Source organism: Monodelphis domestica, chromosome 2 (assembly GCF_027887165.1).
Source record: "Monodelphis domestica isolate mMonDom1 chromosome 2, mMonDom1.pri, whole genome shotgun sequence".
In the NCBI taxonomy this organism is placed as follows: Eukaryota; Metazoa; Chordata; class Mammalia; order Didelphimorphia; family Didelphidae; genus Monodelphis; species Monodelphis domestica.
In genome coordinates, this window is record NC_077228.1 from 360,025,824 (window position 1) to 360,046,738 (window position 20,915).

Genomic DNA, 20,915 nt, shown 5'->3' on the forward strand with positions numbered 1-20,915 from the left:
CAGAAAAAAAATGGTTTGGTTTATAAATAAAAATATACTAGATATATCCAAGAATAGTATGAGAAAATGAAAGCAACTTTAGGTATATATAGCTTAAAATTATCTAAAGCAAGGGTTCTTAAAGCTTCCTTATTATGGATCCCATTAGCAGTTAAGACCCCTCCCAAGAATATTTTTAATTCAATAATTGAAGGAAAAGCTAAATATCTGTAAGACCCCTTGGGGATTCATAAAACTCTGGTTAACAACCTTTGGTTTAAAGTTAATTTTAGCCTGAAAGGCAGCATTATATACCAGATATGGCATTGGATTTGAACTCAAGAAAACTAGAGTTCAATTCCCATTCAGACACTTGCTAGTTGTGTCATCCCAGGAGAGTTACTTAACCTCTCTGGGTTTAACTTGTCAGTTTCCTCATTTTAAAAGAGGTAGGTGGGACTTAATGGCTTCCAAGGTTTATTCCAGCTATCAACTTATTATCCTATGAATAAGAATACTTTTTACCTTCTTGTCCATTACCAAGGCAAAGCCTTAGACAGTGTCAGTTGATGTTTGCTGAATGAATGAAATATAATGTACTGAAAATTGATATCACCTTCCTTTCCACAGCAACACCATTGAATTTCATTATTATTGTCAGAGGCACCAATCCCAATGAACATTAAATGGTTAAATAAATGCCTTGAAAAATTTGTGTTCCAATTGGTAGATATGGTCATTTCAGGAATTCAATACACACTTAAAATCTGATGTACCAACACAATGATTTGTCATAGGCATTTTGCTAACAGATTCTTGGTTTGGAAAGACGACTTTATGTTTTAAACCAGAAGGGAGACAGCATCAGTAAAAGCTTAATATGAAAAACTCATTAAATCTTCAGGTTACTAATGTACATGAGTGGTCACTCTCCCATAATATTGCCCCAAAACTAAAGAAAACATAAGACAAATTCATTTAATCTCAGCATGGTTATTTCCATAAAATTTTTTTAATCTGAAAGTAAAAGTACAACCAACTTGGTCTTGGCCATTTTATTTATATTGCTAAATGAAGTTTTACCTTACTTCAGCTGGTGGATTTGGGGAATAAGGATTTGCAGAACAAGCCAGAATTCTAATGACTGCCCCAGGATGATAAGTTTCCAGAACATGAACAGCTGTAGGATATACTGGTTCTTCAAAAGCAAGTTCTACATAGTCCTGGCTCTGAAAGTTTTGTGGAGTTCTCCTGAATGGCAAGGGAGCACTAGGACACTGATTCCACCATGTTCCATAAGTCCGAAATACAGCAGCCTGAGTAAAGTCTCCAGAACTTGGGTAAACATTTGGTATGCCTGCCAAATTCCACATGGTGTATGACATACTATTTTCACTGCCATAATGGGAACTAAAATCCAATACTTCTTTGGCATACTGGACTACTTCTGAATTAATAGGTAAAGTTCGGCTATTTGATTCAATAGTTCTACGGCTGTTCATCATTTCTCCTCTTGTAGCTGTCCTGGCTCGGCGCCGAAGGCATATATAATAAAACATAGTCAGAACTGTTAACATGGGAAACACTGGTGGCATCTAGATATGAATTATGATGCTTCTAAAGGTCAGGTGTCCTCAGTTAAGGTGTGTTAACTCTTTGATGGATCTCCTGAAAAAAAGAAGTGCTAAGTGAAACAGCATGATTTAAATGGTCAGGTCAGAAAAACATTCAAAAATTAAATAAATGGGCTTTTCTTCAATCTGATTTGTCAGAAAAACTCCAAATTGTTGAATGATACACACAGACTTAAAATCTGATATTTGAAAGCAGAAATATATTTTATCAATCTACTAGTGAGAAATACAGTTTTAATTTAATTTATGTTATTCAAGTCTGTATAAAAACAATATCTTGAAAATACATAGATAATATATGTAAATAGAAATATGCTAGTAATAAATCTTTTCTTCTTTATATGTATGTCTATAAGCATATTTCAAAAAACATTAAGTCCTTAGATTTACTACTCAGTTAAAATGTATAATATAGTATGTTACATAAATGTTTGATCTAAAACAAATTTTATCTAAAAAGTTGTCTTTGATTTCTGAGACAATTTTAAATTTTAATAGTCTCTATCACTCACTATTACACTGTTCCAAACATGTGTGGCACATATTTCACATTAAAGGAACAGAGTTTTTTTAAATGGATAGTTTATATATATATATAAATATATATATATATATAATAAATTAACTACCTTACAAATTACAGATCACAAAAATAAATTAAAATACACTTTAAAAAATTACAGATCAACAGAAAGGATTAACTTATAATTCTTAGCATTATTTATTAAAGCACTTTATCCTAAATTTCCAGTTTGTTTAGGAAATCTCTTACCCCACATGTGCAAAACACAGGATATCCAAAGGAAACCCAGAAGTTGGCATTCATCCATAGGTCCAGAATAGAGGAATATTCTAGGTTCTATGCAAATTTCACAATATGAGATGAAATTATAATCTTTATCTGTAAATCAAAAGTTTGGGATTTGTTAATAATAAAATAGATATTTTTTATTTCCAACTCATAAAATCAATCATCTAAGAATTATTATGGGTTTGTAAATGAAGCTTATATGTTCTTATTTCATAACTGTCAACTATAGTTTCAGTCATAGATTATATAAACTTCACTAAATGTTCACCTTTCTATTAATATATATAACATATATTAAATGGTTGTGTATAGTTAAAAGATATTTAAAGATGCCTACATGCTTAATAAAATTAAACTACCTGATTTTCACATGTAAAATGGAAGTTAAAATTGACAAAAGAATTTCTCACTCAAATATGTGATATTGATGTCTCTTATTTGATCAAGTAATACTTATCTATGCCCCAAGTATGAGTTGGTTCACTGAAAGGGGAGAAAGGAAATTCAGGGGGAATTTTGGCAATGTGAAAATAAATACTGATAAAACTAAAATTTTTAAAAACAAAGTTTAGACTGACCAGCCTTCTAGAAAAAGGGTTTGAGGAATATCTGTCCACATTCCAAGTTGTTACAGAAAATGAAATATTCCTAAACCAAATAAAATAAAACAAAGGAGAAAAAGAAGTTCAGTATCCACACAAATGGGAAGACATATCTGAAGGGGAATATTCTAGACCTATATTGGGTGCTTGAGGGACAGTGGAATGCTATACAAAGGAGAGAGTGAGATCAGAAAGGTCACTAAATATTTGAAGCTCAGAAACAAATTTAAGATTTTTCCAGAAGAAAAGGAAGTTCTGAGAAAGTGTATGATGTGAGAAATAATCAATTGAATGTCCTTCAAGGAATAAAAAATAAAATGACCAGGTGCCATCAGATAAAAGAAAATGCAGCATGGGTCAGATTAAAGAGATGAGTAGTTGGTGATTTCCTTTCAGAAAGGTACTAAGGCAGCTATTTGTTGACCTGATAACAGAGAGGTTTGCTATCTTCCAAGAGCATATTACCAAGATGTAACAGAAAGCCTCTCAAGATGTGTCAAAATGGGTGACTACTATCCACTTCTGGTAATGCACATGGGCACAAACGATATTGCCAGGAAAAACTGAGAAAGCACTGCCAGAGATTATGAAAATTTCAATAGGAAACTAAACACCTTAGAGGTATATGTAATGTTTTAATCATGATGCCCATAAATGGCCAGGGATTTAGAAAATAAAAACATATTTGGGAAGTGAACAACTAGTCAAAAGGATGTTTGTCTAAGAGTTTAAACCATAGCTTCAATACAGAATGAAAAGCCCCTGGCTCGAAATACCTAACAAGGGTCAGTGAGAATCATCTGGAGTCTTAAAAATAAAGGGACATAAAGATGTACCAATGTTTATCCACCAAGGAAAGGTTACAATGAAACTACAAGAGAGAGTAAACTACAGTGCCAAAAGTATGGCCCCTGAAATGCTTAGAGGTTCACAGAAGACAAAATGTATGAATAGAGATAGTAATAAAACTCATGGGTTGAACTCATAAAAATGCAGAAAGTATGGGTTAATAGGCCCAATGAATTAGAAACACAAAAAGGTGAATTATTAATTTTTAAAAATAGCATTTACATAGTGCCTACTATGTGCCAGGCACTATGCGCTAAGTGCTTTACAATTATTATCTCATTTGATCCTCACAACAACCCTGTGAGATAGGTGCCATTATTTTCCTCGTGTTTTATATGAGAAAACTGAGGCAAACAGAGGTTAAATGACTTGACCAAAGTCATCAAGCTAGTAACTATCTGAGGTCAAATTTGAACTCAAGTCTTCCTGATTCCAAGTCACCTAAATTTGACCTCTTAGATATCAATGAGGTTTGCTAAGACTCATAACTGTAATATAACTGTGGAAGAGTATACATTATCAAAAAAACAGCAAAATAAATAACAGATAAAATAAGAATAGCTTTGAATATTAAAAATACCTGGATATGCCCACATAAGAAATCCAGGAACTAGAGGGGAAATGAATAATGAAGAATATTTAGATAAAAACAATGGAGACAAAAACAGAAGTGATGTCATCTGAGTATTCTAAGTATTCTAAAGACCTTCTTGACAGAAACATAAGATTTCGTGGCCTAAAATTCTAGAAAAGAAGTTAGATCAGGAAGATTGGAAATAAATCAGAAAAAATACTGGAGAGATTTTTTCTTTTACTCTCAAGGATGAAATTCTAAAGACAGAGAGAAAAAATTATCATAAAAGGATGTGATATCTTTAATAGGAATGTGGAAATTAGGAGAGTATCCACCAACAAAGTTATTTATTTAAGGGCATGTAAAGAAATACAAATTTGCCCTCTAACTTCTGTGAAAAGACTAAGTGCATAATATCACTTTGATACTTTCTGGGGTATTTTTTTTTCATGACAAGTATTTTTATTTATTGATTTTATTTTCCAACAAGTATCTTCTCTCTCTCTCTCTCTCTCTCTCTCTCTCTCTCTCTCCTCCCCCTCCTCCCCGAATTGAGAGAACAAGAAAGACAAAATTCCCAATTACAAAAACATATAGTCAAGCAAAACAAATGCCCACACTGGTTTTCTTAAGTTCGTTTTTTTAAAAGATTTTTGCAGTCCTTTAAAAATGTGTGTCAAAACTTCTCCTGAATGATACTTTTATTACAGTAATATAATATGGACATAAATCCTCTTGTTATACACATGTAACAAAAGAGTATGGGGAGATCAATTTTGTCTGAAGTCACACAGCTAGCTAGAATTAGAATTCAGGTGGTCTTTGTTGAATCACCTGCTTAGATTACCCTCTTCCAACACTATTTAAAAGGATGGCAATTCTTTACAACAAACTGAAGTTTTAAACTAGCAGCCAATGAGTACAAAAACAAAGTCATTTTAACTTGTACCATGAGACTTCTACTCTCCTTGGAAAGCAATTTGTTCTATACTACATGATTCTATTATAATACAACTTTATTTTCATCTGCATCGTTCATATTCTAAAATGCTTTACAAAGTTAAATAATACAATTACAGAGAAAGTAATAGCAGTGGAAAAGAGAAATTAAGAGGTAGAGACAAGGGAGAACATATGTTTTCTACTGAGATTTGAAGTGAGATGGAAAGTCGATGAGGCGGAGAGAAGCAGGATGGCAGGAACTACAGAGGAGTTCTGCCTCAACAGCAGGTTTAAAGGAAAAAGTTTATACTGGAAAAGTAAAAGGAAAGATTAAAAAATGAACTGGGGCCAGGGTAAGGGAAAGGTTATGTTCAAGTGCTGTCCTGAAATAAGTTGGATTTTTTTTAAAATATGGAAAGAAATTCTTACTGGTATAAGAGAATGAAAGGGAAGGGGGGAAAAGGAAAATAAAGCACAATATTTTGAAGGGAAGTGGCTATACTATTTCTGAAATAGTTCACAAGAAACAAAACATATGACAATGAAGTAATAAGGAAATAAAGGTATAAAATAGTATTTGAACAGCACTAAAATATCTAGGCAGAAAAAACACTTCAACAGCATTTTAGAAATATATATATATATATATATCACATGTACATAATTCAATAAAAAAAAGAAAATTTTGTAATCCTGTGATAGAGGCTGGCACTAGAGAAAAAGTGCCAGGCTGAAGAGTATGTGAAATTGATCACCTCGATGGGGGAGGGGCTCCAGGAGTGGAATCCAGAGGAGAGAAAACTCTTGACTGGGAGGCTCTCAGTCCGGAGAGGAGGATAAAGACTTTCTCCTGAGGGTTACCCACTTTTCCTGCTGGTGACTGGAAATCTTTCACCCCAACACTTCCCAATTGAAGGGACTTTCTGAAGCGAAACCTGAGCAGACTTTACCTTAGCTCCTGTTGCCCAGGGGTGAGTCAACCTGACTTTCTCTGGGGGCTCAGGCTGCCAAGGCCTGAGTTCCCCCCAAACTCAAGAAGGGAAGGGAAAGGGTTTAGAGACAGGGACCCCATTTCCCCACTTTCCTTTTCCCATTCTTCCCTGCCCATTATTCCTTTTGTATTATCTGATTGAGTTAACATTAAAAGTTATCTGTTTCCCAAGCTGAGGGTGAGTAAACAGATTGAGGGGAGACCTTTTGGTCTCGAGTAGTGGAGAGGGGACAAGAGGGACAAGAGTGAATTGGAGAGAGCAGCTTTAGCTAAGGAGGGAAGACAGAAGGGGGAAAATCTTCAAACCCCCTCTCCTCTCTCTGAGCCAAATTGTTACATCTGCTCCCTGAACCTGAATCAGGTCTCCCCTGAACCCTACTTTGAGAAGGGGGTTCCCCTCTCTTCCCCTTCTCCATACCTTGGGGTACAAGCTTCCCTTTGGGGGTACAAAAACTTCCCCTCTCTTTCTTTTTTTTGCCTTGATATCAGTTTTTATTTCTTATAACCTTCATTGACAAATATCATTCAAATTTCCCTCCCTTCTATCTCCTTCACTTATCCATCAATTAATCAATAAATCACTTAACAAGCATTTACTGAAACACTACAATGTACATACTGTCTTAAAAAAATGAAAGAAGGATAAGTTTTTGTACCCCCAAAGGGAATCTTGTACCCTGAGGTATCTGGAGAGGGGGAAGAGAGGAGAACCCCTTCTCAAAGCGGGGTTCAGGGGAGACAGCAGATATAACAATTTGGCTCAGAGACAGGAGAGGGGGTTTGAAGATTTTCCCCCTTCTGCCTTCCCTCCTTAGCTAAAGCTGCTCTCCCCAATTCACTCTTGTCCCTCTTGTCCCCCCTCCACTACTCGAGACCAAAAGGTCTCCCCTCAATTCGTTTACTCACACTCAGCTTGAGGAACAGATAACTTTTAATGTTAACTCAATCAGATAATACAAAAGGAATAATGGGCAGGGAAGAATGGGAAAAGGAAAGTGGGTCCCTATCTCTATCTAAAACCTTTCCTGAAATTGAACAGCCATCAAAGAACTCCCTAAGAAAAAATCCCCAGGTCCAGATGTATTCACAAATGAATTCTATCAAACAGTCAAAGAACAACTGTTCCCAATATTATACAAACTATTTGACAGAATAAGCAAAGAAGGAGTTCTACCAAATTCATTTTACAACACAAACATGGTACTGATCCCAAAGTCAGGCAGGTCAAAAACAGAAAAGAAAACTATAGACCAATCTCCTTAATGAATATAGATGCAAAAATCTTAAACAGGATCCTAGCAAAAAGACTCCAGCAAGTCATCACAAGGGTTATCCACTATGACGAGGCAGGATTCATACCAGGAATGCAAGGATGGTTCAATATTAGGAAAACCATCCACATAATTGACCACATTAACAAGCAAAACAACAAGAATCATATAATTAGCTCAACAGATGCAGAAAAAGCCTTTGATAAAATATAACACCCATTCCTATTGAAAACACTAGGAAGTATAGGAATAAAAGGGCCTTTCTTAAAAATAATAACTAGTATATATCTAAAACCATCAGCAAACATCATCTGCAATGGGGATAAACTAGAAGCCTTCCCAATAAGATCAGAAGTAAAACAAGGATGCCCATTATTACCTCTATTATTTAACACTGCACTAGAAACAATAGCAGTAGCAATTAGAGAAGAAAAAGAAATTGAAGGTATTAAAATTGGCAATGAGGAGACCAAGCTATCACTCTTTGCAGATGATATGATGGTTTACTTAAAGAATCCTAGAGAATCGATCAAAAAGCTAGTCGAAATAATCAACAACTTTAACAAAGTTGCAGGATACAAAATAAAGCCGCATAAGTCATCAGCATTTCTATATATCTCCAATGCACTTCAGCAGCAAGAATTGGAGAAATACCATTTGAAATCACCCTAGACAATATAAAATACTTAGGAATCTATCTGTTGAGACAAACACAGGAACTATATCAACACAACTACAAAACACTCCCCACATAGTTAAAACTAGATCTAAACAATTGGAAAAATACTGATTGCTCATGGGTGGGACGAGCTAACATAATAAAAATGACAATCCTACCTAAATTAATATACTTAAAAGATCAAGGATATCCAGGGAAATCTTGAAAAATCATGCAAAGGAAGGAGGACTTGCAGTCCCAGATCTCAAACTATATTATAAAGCAGTGGCCATCAAAACAAGTTGGTACTGGCTAAGAGACAGAAAGGAGGATCAGTGAAATAGACTTGGAGTAAATGACCTCAGCAAGACAGTCTATGACAAACCCAAAGACCCCAGCTTTTGGGACAAAAATCCACTATTTCATAAAAACCGCTTGAAAAATTGGAAGACAGTGTGAGAGAGATTAGATTTGGATCAACACCTCACACCCTACACCAAGATAAACTCAGGATGGGTGAATGACTTGAATATAAAGAAGGAAACTATAAGTAAATTAGATGAACACAGAATAGTATTTGGGAAGGGAAAAGATTTTAAAACCAAGCAAGACTTAGAAAGAGACACAAAATGTAAAATAATTTTGATTACATCAAATTAAAATGTTTTTATACAAGCAAAACCAATGTAACTAAAATCAGAAGGGAAGCAACAAATTGGGAAACAATCTTCATAACAAAAACCTCTGACAAAGGTTTAATTAATCAAATTTGCAAAGAACTAAATCAATTGTACAAAAAAATCAAGCCATTCTCCAATTGATAAATGGGCAAGGGACATGAATAGGCAGTTTTCAGATAAAGAAATCAAACCCATTAATAAGCACATAAAGTGTTCTAAATCTCTTATAATCAGAGAGATGCAAATCAAAACAACTCTGAGGTATCACCTCACACCTAGCAGATTGGCTAACATGACAGCAAAGGAAAGTAATGAATGCTGGAGGGGATGTGGCAAAGTCAAGACTTTAATTCATTGCTGGTGGAGTTGTGAACTGATCCAAGCATTCTGGAGGGCAATTTGGAACTATGCCCAAAGGGTGATAAAGGACTGTCTGCCCTTTGATCCAGTCATAGCACTGCTGGGTTTGTACCCCAGAGAGATAATAAGGAAAAAGACATGTACAAGAATATTCATAGCTGCGCTCTTTCTGGTGGCCAAAAATTGGAAAATGAGGGGATGCCCTTCAATTGGGGAATGGCTGAACAAATTGTGGTATATGTTGGTGATGGAATACTATTGTACTAAAAAGAATAATAAAGTGGAGAAATTCCATGTCAACTGGAAAGACCTCCAGGAAGTGATGCAGAGTGATTGTACACAGAGACTGATACACTGTGGTACAATCGAATGTAATGGACATCTCTATTAGTGTCAATGCAATGTCCCTGAACAATCTGCAGGGATCTAGGAGAAAAAACACTATCCACAAGCAGAGGACCAACTGTGGGAGTAAAAACACCGAGGAAAAGCAACTGCTTGACTACAGGGGTTGAGGGGATATGATTGAGGAGAAACTCTAAATGAACACCCTAATGCAAATACCAACAACATGGAAATGGATTTGGATCAAGGACACATGTGATACCCAGTGGAATCACGCGTCGGCTATGGGAGGTGTCGGGGGGGGGGGGGGGCGGGGGGAGGAAAAGAAAATGATCTTTGTTTCCAATGAATAATGTTTGAAAATGACCAAATAAAATAATGTTTAAAAGCAATAAATAAATAAATAAAGCCTCTCCCCTCCCTCCTCAAGTTCGGGGGGGGGGGGGGGGGGGGGAGGGGGAACTCAGGCCTTTGCAGCCTAAGCCCCCTGAGAGAAAGTCAGGTTGACTCACCCCTGGGCAACAGGAGCTGAGGTAAAGTCTGCTCAGGTTTCGCTTCAGAAGTCCCTTGAATTGGGAAGTGTTGGGGGGAAAGATTTCCAGTCACCAGCAGGAAAAGTGGATAACCCTCAGGAGAAAGTCTTTATCCCCCTCTCTGGACTGAGAGCCTCACTGCTCTCTCCCAGTCAGAGTCTTCTCTCCTCTGGAGTCCACTCCTGGAGCCCCTCCCCCATCAAGGTGATCAATTTCACATACACTTCAGCCTGGCACTTTTTCTCTAGTGCCAGCCTCTATTACAATCCTAAATATTCCCAAAGAAATCAGGATAAAATTATATTGAGAAGATATAACAGGCTTAATAAAAAACTTTTTCAAAAATAAAATATGGAATAGGAATAGAAGAAAATAGAACATATTACTCAAGAAAAGGCCTGAAATTAAGGATGCATATTGATCCACTGCCCTCCCAAAAGTAATTACCATTGCATATGTCTATGGGATGATTGATAAAATAGATGACCTGAGGAAAAAAATTTAATGTGCAATTTTAAATTTGGAATTACACTAAAATTATACTTTCAAAGGCAAAACTTACATACAAAACTATGAGAATTTTTTTATAATAACTAAGACCTGGAAAAGAAAATGGGTATTAGTTAATTAGGGAATGGTTGAGTATTGAATATGAATGCAAAGGACGATTTGTGCTATAGAAATTAATGAATATGAAGAACTCAGAGAAACTTGGAAAGGCTTGAAACATGATGAATGAAATAAGTAGATTTGCAAAAACAATTAATACATTGATAACAATAATGCAAAGGAAAACAACTGGAAAAGACTTCAGAACACTGATAATTCAGTGAATAATTTTGCCCTCCAATGGCTGATGGCAAAGCATGCCTCCTGGTTCTCAGCAGAGAGATGATAGACTAGAATCATGCACACACATTCAAACATGGCCAATATGTTGATCTGTTTTTTCTATATATTGGGTATTTGCTTCAAGGAATGGTCCTCTCTTGTGAGAAAGGGGATCAGTGGGGATGGTAGTGAGGAAGGGAGGGATGGAGGGCAGAAGGAAGGAAGGAAGGAAGGAAGGAAGGAAGGAAGGAAGGAAGGAAGGAAGGAAGGAAGGAAGGAAGGAAGGAAGACAATAAGACTTGCTTAATTTTTTAAAAGGTGATTATATATATATAAAATTATGTATGTCATATATATATATATACATATATATATGACATTAAAGAATAAAGGCAGAAAACTGACCAAGGAAAAAGCACAGACCAAAACATCATGGGGGAAAAAAACCTTTCTTTAGGAATTTGAAGGATTCCATAAACTGGTATAAAGGAAAAAAGTTGGGGGGGGGAGGCTAACAAAAAACTGAAATACAATAGGCAAGAATCAGACATAGGAATAGCTATGAAGATATCCAGAAGGAGGATGGAATGATACATATTGAAAATTCAGTGGATCAAGGAGAATGAGGGAAAAAGAAATACTTCTATTAGTACAAAAGGAGGCCTGAATATATAAAAGATTTTTCTGTACTATTGCCACAAAGAAACTCTGATGGAAATTAAAGGAAGATTCATGAAAGAGGTGATTGGAGAGATAAAAGGAAGCTATTTCCAAGAATACTGATTTCTTTTAACGTTCAAAGTTTTAAAATACAAGTCAGTATAAGGGTCCCATTACTGGCTTATAGACATGTAGAAAAATATAAAAGGAAAAGCATTTATTAATGTAAGAGAGAATACAAACAGCAATAGTAGAAGAAAAAAATTGTCTTTTAGTATTAAATATCCAATCACCTACCATTGACTTTCTACTAACTATCTTTTGGATATCTCATCAACATCTTATTATGCTCAGTCTGTCCAAACAAAATTCATTACTTATGCCACCCACCCCAACCCTTTCTAACTATTAACTTTCTTATTTCTATGTAAAAACAGCACCATTCTCAAGTCATCCTTCTTTCCTGTTCCTATGATTCATATCTAAATAATTCCCAAATTTTCTTGATTGTATTTGATATATCTTTCATTCCCCTCTTCTTTAGTTACAAGGCTATATCTTAGTTCAAATATCTATCAACTCACATCTATACTCCTGTAGCAGCTTCCTAATTGGTTTTCCAGTTTTAAGTCTCTCCCCTCCCCAATCTATCTTCCACATACTTTCCAAAATTAAGCTCCTAAGGTACTGGTCTGATTATGCCACTACACTGCTCTAAAACCTCCTGTGGCTCCCTACTACCAGTACAAACCTCTTACTCTGACATTTAAGACCCTCTACAATCTGTTTTCCATCTGTCTCACTTTATTTCACAAAGATCTCCTTCAAAATTCTACATTTAAGTAAAATTGAACTGCTAACAATTCCCTAAACCCTGTCTCTCACACCTATGCACTCACACAAGCTGTTTCCTATGCTCCCTATGCATCTATATACTTTTTAATGCCATTGTTTTTCCAGGTTCAACTAAGAAAACACCTCCTCTTTGAAGCCTTTTCTAGATTACCCAAATTATTAGTGCTCTCCTCCTCCTCAATATGCCTTGTACTATGTCCTTCTGCAATATTATATCCAGTCAATGGAATATAAACTCTATAAGTATAAGCACTTTATTAATTTTATTGAATGAAAAAATATAACTGTACTTCTAATTTTCATGGTGAAAGTTTGTTGGAGAAGGAACAAGAGAAGAGAGAATAAGAAAAAAAAAACCTTGTAGATGATTTTGGTGGATTTTGAATAGGGAAACAGGTCAGAAGTTAAATTTGGGGAGGAGAAATTTAACAAAATATGGAGGTCCAGTCCTGGTCCAAATTCTACTTCTAGGTTTTTAATGAAAAAGAATCAAGGACAATTAAAAAGTATACAAGGAGGTAGGCTCCAGAAGAATGAGTCGATAGTTGACAAAAGAAATGAAGGTATGTTACAGAAGACATGTGGAACAAAAGAGCTAAAAGAATTGATGAGTAGAAAATTAGTGAAATAAACAGGACACTTTTAAAAATTAAGGGGAGATGAATGGGATTGAGAAAGTGTTGAGACAAGGAAAAAGGGAAGAAATTTATGGGGTGTTATCAAGATATTAAGAGGTGATAATTGCCCACAAAAAAAGTTTTACACAGGGTTAAGGTGTAAATCAGTTTCAAGAAAGAAGGTTGAAAATAATAACCACCATGAAGTACTTAGGTAAAATTTACAGTAGCTTTCAGATAGTGCTTGATGTTTGTAAAACATAAATTGACCTCCCTCTTTGAGGAAAAAAGTAGAAGGATTGGAAGAACATATTTCTATACTCTAGGTCCTTAGCAAGAATGAAGGAAAAAGAAGCAAAGCTTAACAACAGGACAACAGGAAAAAAGGGGTTCTCAGAAGAAAAAACTTGACTTTTATTAGGATGATGGAGGATATAAGAGTATTATACAGAAGAGAGAAGGAAAAGTACAACTAAGACTGACAAAGAAGACAGAGTGAACCATTTTTCCGGCTGAAGTGAGCAAAAGGAGTAAAGACTATACTAGGACAAAGAGTAGTTATGGATTCAGCAAGGACTGGAGGTACCGGACACAGTCTATGGAGGGAGTAAGAACAGGAGCTAGTTAGAAAAAATGAAGGATGAATAACAATAAACAACAAAGGTAACAAAGAAACTCTTTTATTTGGTATTTTTAAAGTATTCACAATCTGGCTCCAGGCAAATTTCCTTGACTGAGACATTATATTCCCTTCTATAGCTAAAGACCAATAAGGATAGCCTACTTGGGATTCCCAATACACAAGTAGAGATTTCATCTCCCACATTAATGGTTCTTAAAAGTTCACTCTAATGCCTAAAGTGTTCTCTCTATTCACCTCTTCCTATTAGCTCCCATAACAACTTTTTATGCTTAGTTCAAGTACCATCGCATTATCATTAAGAGATCTTTCCCAATTAACCCAGTAGTTAGTGTCCAACTTCAAATTACTGTGAATTGGTTGTATATGTTCCTGTATTTACTTATGTGTGACCATGTATCCATCTAAGAGAATATAAATGCTGTGAAAGCAGAGACTCTCTCATATTTGGTATCCACAGTGCCTGGATAGAGTAAGAGCTTACTTTTGTCACTTCCCCTCATTTCCAAACTAGCAAACTTTCTTTTATTGATAAAAAGAAATGGTACAGAACATGATTTCTTTTGTTTGGTTGTTGCCACTCTGTTTTAAGAGAATAAATTATGATTAAGAAATTATTGGACTTTCAGATCACATGTATAAAATGAAGGATTAAATGTTTTATTTGATCCTCACTTCTAAAACCTCTCCAAAACAGAACTCATGTCCCAGAGACAAAGCAATTTTAGCTGTTTCCATGGTCTAGGCCACCCCAAATGTTTTTTAAAATAACAAAAACCAAAAACTCATATATTTACATTCAATGGCCTTGAACTCACTCAGCACCCCTTCCCCACCTCCCATGCTAATGGCAGTAAGGCTGTACTAGCAAACCCAAAGACCCAACCCATAGGTAGTTATTTGTAACAAAACTCAAACCCATGGCTTGGTTCCCCTTACCTCTTTTCTGTACCATAAAGACCCTGGCTCAAGGTTATGGAAGTTTGATCAGAATAGTGACAGACAGGCAGTGTGACAAGAGGCAGCCCTTCCAGAGGCCTGGTGGGGCCACTACCCCCATAGCACCAGCACTGCAAAGCTCTGAACTGTAAGTGCCAGGACAGACAACAGTGTAGCATTAATATGGCTAAGCTCTAAACTGCTTGTGTTAGAAGAGACAATCACTGAAGCAGCTCTTTGAACTGTGGTGCTAGGACACAGAACTATGTAGTAAAGGGAGTAGAACAAGACACCTAGCCAGGATATCATGACAGGGAAAGGGGGCTGTGCAGCAGTCCAGTAAATCTGAGGGAAAGAACAAAGCATATGGCTCTGATCTGACTACCCGAAAGTCAGTTTATGGCAAAGACCTAAATTGGTGAATTATAATTGCCCAGGCTGAGATGCTGTGCAATCCAATTCCCAAGGAAATCACCATCAGAAGGTGAGAGTCAAAAGGAGAATGGGGGGAAATCAGGAAGAGAATAAACAAAAATCTCAGGAAGAAGAAAACTTTAAAGACCTTGAACATAAACAGATAAATCAATAAGGAAAATGTTAACAACAGAAAGCAATATGACCTCCATATCTAATCAATGACTTCAGGGATATATGCATAAGTGCTGGAAAACAAAGAAAAATGATCAAACACTCAGAAGATACTGTAAAAGATAAGGAGAATGGAACCACAACACTCTGTTCTAAGTGATTTGAAAAGAGAAATGAGAATTATGAGAGAAAATATGTAGCCATTAAATAATGGGCAGAAAAGAAAAACTGAAACCTGCAATGGCAAGTCTTATCAAAGAAGTAAAAGAAAACTATGGAGTAGAAATGCAAATGCCGAGAGGTGAAGGACAATCTATAAGGAAAGACATGAAAAACAATAATATTTAAAAAATCTGCTTGGCAAGATATTTAGAGGCAATCACATATTTCCCAGAAGTACATGATAGGACAAAAAATCCTTAACATCATTATGCAAGAAATAACAGAAGAGGAGGCAGAGTCAAGATGGCAGCTTAGGACCAGCAATAATTCAGACCTCTGAAAAGCTTTCCTTACTGATCACAAACTAAATGCTCCTAAGAGACTGAAAATCAAACCTAACAACAAGACAGAGCAGGGGAACCCTCCTGCTGGACTCAATTCAAAAGGTATGCCCCCCAAAAGCAGGAATCCAAGAACACTCCGGCTTAGAGGAAAGGCAGAGGGAAGGTCCCAGGACCCCTTCCTCCCCACCTAGAGTGCTAAGCCTCCAACAGCAGCAGGAACCTCTGGGCGGGCAAAGTTGCTGGTCTGGAGGGTATACCTTGTGGGCAGGGCTGTGCCAGGCTCAGAGCATTGAACACAGGTGGTAGAGAAGCAGCTAGAGAGGGAGTGAAGAGCTGGCAGCCTGGACAGGACGCCTGACACCCGCCATATTGCTCCAGCCTTCAAGGAGGTTTTGGCCTCAGGGCACATCTAGCCCAACCAGGCTGAAATTTATCCCATCAAAAGTCTTCAGAGCTCAGGGAAGTTCCAAGTTCCAACACCCCTCCCTCATTGACTTTAATCCAATCAAAAGCCTCCAGAAGCTCAAACTCCAACACTCCTCCCCTAGAGACTACACTGAGAGATCTGACGAAGCTCCAAGAGGGGAGACTGACAGAAAACCCCAAAACCAAAAAAAAAGAGGAGTAAGAGCACAGACAAATTCAGAGAGCAAAGAAGGGGTAAATATGAGCAAACAACAGAAAAAGAAGAAAGAAATTACAATTGACAGCTTCTGCACAGGCAATGAACAAAGAACAAATAATTCACAGGGAGATTCAAGTAATAAAACAGAAACCCCAGCAAAATGGATGCAGGCCTTGGAAAAACTAAAAATGCAATTCAAAACACAATTAAGAGAGGCTGAAGAGAATTGGGAAAATAATTTAAAAACTAAGATAAGTCATTTGGAAACAGAAAATAGTGTCTTAAAAGCCAAAATCAACCAGCTTGGAACTGAGGCAAAGGAGATGAGAAATGAGGTAAAAAGAATGAAAGATGACCTCCAAAGAAAATCAGACCAGAATGAGAAGGATGACCAAAAAGCCAGGGTTGAAATCCAGGCTTTAAGAACCAGAATACAACAACTAGAATTAAGTAACCTCACAAGGCAGCAGGACACTATAAAACAAAGCCAAAAGAATGAAAAAAATTGAGGAAAATATGAAGCATCTTATTCACAAAACAGAGTATTTAGAAAATCGTTTGAGGAGGGACAATTTAAGAATCATTGGTCTACCAGAAGACCATGACAAAAGAAAAAGCCTGGACATAAAACTACAGGAAATTATTCAAGAAAATAATTCTTGAATTTGAAAACAATTCTTGAAAAATTCAAGAAAACTGCCCCAATATTCTAGAACAAGAGGGAAAAGTGGAGATTGAAAGAATCTACAGATCACCTCCTGTACTTAATCCCTAACTGACAACACCTAGGAATGTTATAGCCAAATTCAAGAACTATCAGACCAAAGAAAAGATATTACAAGCTGCCAAGAAGAAGTCATTCAGATACCATGAAACCACAGTGACAAAGCCAAAGTAAAAATAAATCTAGTTAAAATAAATAGGGAAGGTAATTATATTCTGATAAAAGGCAGTATAGACAATGAGGAAATATCAGTACTCAACATGTATGCACCAAATGGCATAGCATCCAAATTTCTAAAGAAGAAACTAGGGGAGCTCAAGGATAAAATAGACAGAAAAACTATATTAGTGGTAGACCTGAACCTTCCTCTATCTGAATTAGATAAACCAAACTAAAAAATAAATAAGAAAGAGATAAGAGAAGTAAATGAAATGTTAGAAAAATTATTGTTAGTAGATATGTGGAGAAAAATAAACAGGGACAAAAAAGAATAGACCTTCTTTTCAGCAGCACATGATACATTCACAAAAATTGACCATGTATTAGGGTATAAAATCATAGCAAACAAGTGCAAAAGAGCAGAAATAATAAATGCAACCTTCTCAGATCACAATGCAATAAGTGATGAAAATAATAATTAATACTAATAACAATTAGTAAATATTAGTAATAATAAGGAAGTCAAAAATTAATTGGAAATTAAACAATCCGATTCTCCAAAACTGGTTAGTTAAAGAACAAATCATAGAAACAATTAATAACTTCATTGAAGAAAATGACAATGATGAGACATCTTTTTAAAACCTATGGGATGCAGCCAAAGCAGAACTCAAGGGGAAATATATATCCTTGAGTTCATATATTAACAAATTAGGGAGAGCAGAGGTCAATGAATTGGGCATGCAAATTAAAAAACTAGAAAGTGAACAAATTAAAAATTCTCAGCTGAAGACTAAATTAGAGATCCAAAAAATCAAAGGGGAAATTAATAAAATTGAAAGTCCAACAATTATTGATTTAATAAATAAGACTTTCAGAAGCTGGTACTTTGAAAAAACAAATAAAATAGACAAAGTACTAGTCAATCTAATTTTTAAAAAAATGAAAGAAAAACACCAAATTGACAGTATACAAGATGAAAAGGGAGACCTCACCTCAAATAATGAGGAAATTAAGGCAATCATTAAAAATTATTATGCCCAATTATATGGCAACAAATATGGCAATCTAGGTGATATGGATGAATACTTACAAAAATATAAATTGCCTAGACTAACAGAAGAAGAAATTGATTACCTAAACAACCCCAGAAAAAGAAATTGAACAAGCCATCAAAGAACTCCCTAAGAAAAAATCCCCAGGTCCTGATGGATTCACAAATGAATTCTATCAAACAGTCAAAGAACAACTAATCCCAAGATTTTAGAAACTATATGACAGAATAAGCAAAGAAGGAGTTCTACCAAATTCATTTCACAACACCAACATGGTACTGATCCCAAAGCCAGGCAGGTCAAAAACAGAGAAAGAAAACTATAGACCAATCTCCTTAACGAATACAGATTCAAAAATCTTAAATAGGATACTAGCAAAATTACTTCAGCAAGTCATCACAATGGTTATTCACTATGACCACGGAGGATTCATATCAGGAATGCAAGGATGGTTCAATATTAGGAAAACCATCCACATAATTGACCATATTAACAAGCAAATCAATAAAAATCACATGCATGATTATCTCAATAGATGCAGAAAAAGTCTTTGATAAAATACAACACCCATTCCTATTGAAAACACTAGAAAGTATAGGAATGGAAGGGCCTTTCCTAAAAATAATAAACAGTATATATCTAAAACCATCAGCAAACACCATCTGCAATGGGGATAAACTAGAAGCCTTCCCAATAAGATCAGAAGTAAAACAAGGATGCCCATTATCACCTCTATTATTTAACACTGCACTAGAAACAATAGCAGTAGCAATTAGAGAAGAAAAAGAAATTGAAGGTATTAAAATTGGCAATGAGGAGACCAAGCTATCACTCTTTGCAGATGATATGATGGTTTACTTAAAGAATCCTAGAGAATCGATCAAAAACCTAGTCGAAATAATCAACAACTTTAGCAAAGTTGCAGGATACAAAATAAAGCCGCATAAGTCATCAGCATTTCTATATATCTCCAACACTTCAGCAGCAAGAATTAGAAAGGGAAATTGCATTTAAAATCACACTAGACAATATAAAATACTTAGGAATTCTATCTGCTGAGACAAACACAGGAACTATATGAACACAATTACAAAACACTCTCCACACAATGAAAACTAGATCTAAACAATTGGAAAAGCATTGATTGCTCATGGTGGGATGAACTAACATAACAAAAATTACAATCCTACCCAAATTAATCTACTTATTTAGTGCCATACCCATTAAACGACCAAAACACATTTTTAATGAATTAGAAAAAAATATAAGAAAGTTCATTTGGAAGAACAAAAGATCAAGGATATCCAAAGAAATCATGAAAAAAAAAAATGCAAAGGAAGGAGGACTTGCAGTCCCAGATCTCAAACTTAGATCCCAGTTTTTGAGGAGCAAAACCCACTATTCCATAAAAAATGCTGGGAAAATTGGAAGACAGTATGGGAGAGATTAGGTTTGGATCAACACCTCACACCCTACACCAAGATAAACTCAGAATGGGTGAATGACCTGAATATAAGGAAGAAAACTATAAGCAAATTAGGCAAACACAGAATAGTATACTTGTCAGATCTATGGGAAAGGAAAGACTTTCAAACCAAGCAAGAGCTAGAAAAAAAAAATCACAAAATATAAAATCAATAATTTTGATTACATCAAATTAAAAAGGTTTTGTACAAACAAAACCAATGCATCCAAAATTAGAAGGGAAGTAACAAATTGGGAAACAATCTTCATAACAAAAACTTCTGACAAAGATATAATTACTCAAATTTATAAAGAGCTAAACCAATTGTACAAAAAAATCAAGCCATTCTCCAACTGATAAATGGGCAAGGGACATGAATAGGCAATTTTCAGTTAAAGAAATCAAAATATTGAAAATCACATAAAAAGTGTTCTGTATCTCTTATAATCAGAGAGATGCAAATCAAAACAACTCTGAGGTATCACCTCACACCTAGCAGATTGGCTAACATGACAGCAAAGGAAAGTAATGAATGCCGGAGGGGATGTGGCAAAGTTGGGACATTAATTCATTGCTGGTGGAGTTGTGAATTGATCCAACCATTCTTGAGGGCAGTTTGGAACTATGCCCAAAGGGTGATAAAAGACTGTCTGCCCTTTCATCCAACCACAGCACTGCTGGGTTTGTACCCCAAAGAGATAATAAAGAAAAAGACATCTACAAAAATATTCATAGCTGCTCTGTTTGTGGTGGCAAGAAATTGGAAAATAAGGGGATGCCCTTCAATTGGGGAATGGCTGAACAAATTGTGGTATATGTTGGTGATGGAATACTATTGAGCTCAAATGAATAATAAAGTGGAGGAATTCCATGGGGACTGGAACAACCTCCAGGAATTGATGCAGGGTGAGAGGAGCAGAACCAGGAAAACATTATACACAAAGATTGATACACTGTGGTACAATCGAATGTAATGGAGTTCTCCATTAGTGGCAATGCAGTGATCCTGAAGAACTAGGAGG

At 35.8% G+C, this 20,915-nt stretch overlaps 1 protein-coding gene across 1 annotated transcript in view; it reads right to left on the reverse strand.

The window, feature by feature from the left end:
* The window catches only part of FBXL4 (F-box and leucine rich repeat protein 4), a 115,670-nt gene that overhangs the window by 72,870 nt on the left and 21,885 nt on the right, over positions 1–20,915 (reverse strand). Inside the window, exons 2-3 of the mRNA XM_001377513.4 lie at positions 2,386–2,514; positions 1,063–1,647 (exon numbers count right to left, since the gene is read on the reverse strand). Coding sequence (XP_001377550.1) covers positions 1,063–1,574 — 512 coding nt within the window. The 5' untranslated portion in view covers positions 1,575–1,647; positions 2,386–2,514. The remainder of the gene's footprint in view (positions 1–1,062; positions 1,648–2,385; positions 2,515–20,915) is intronic.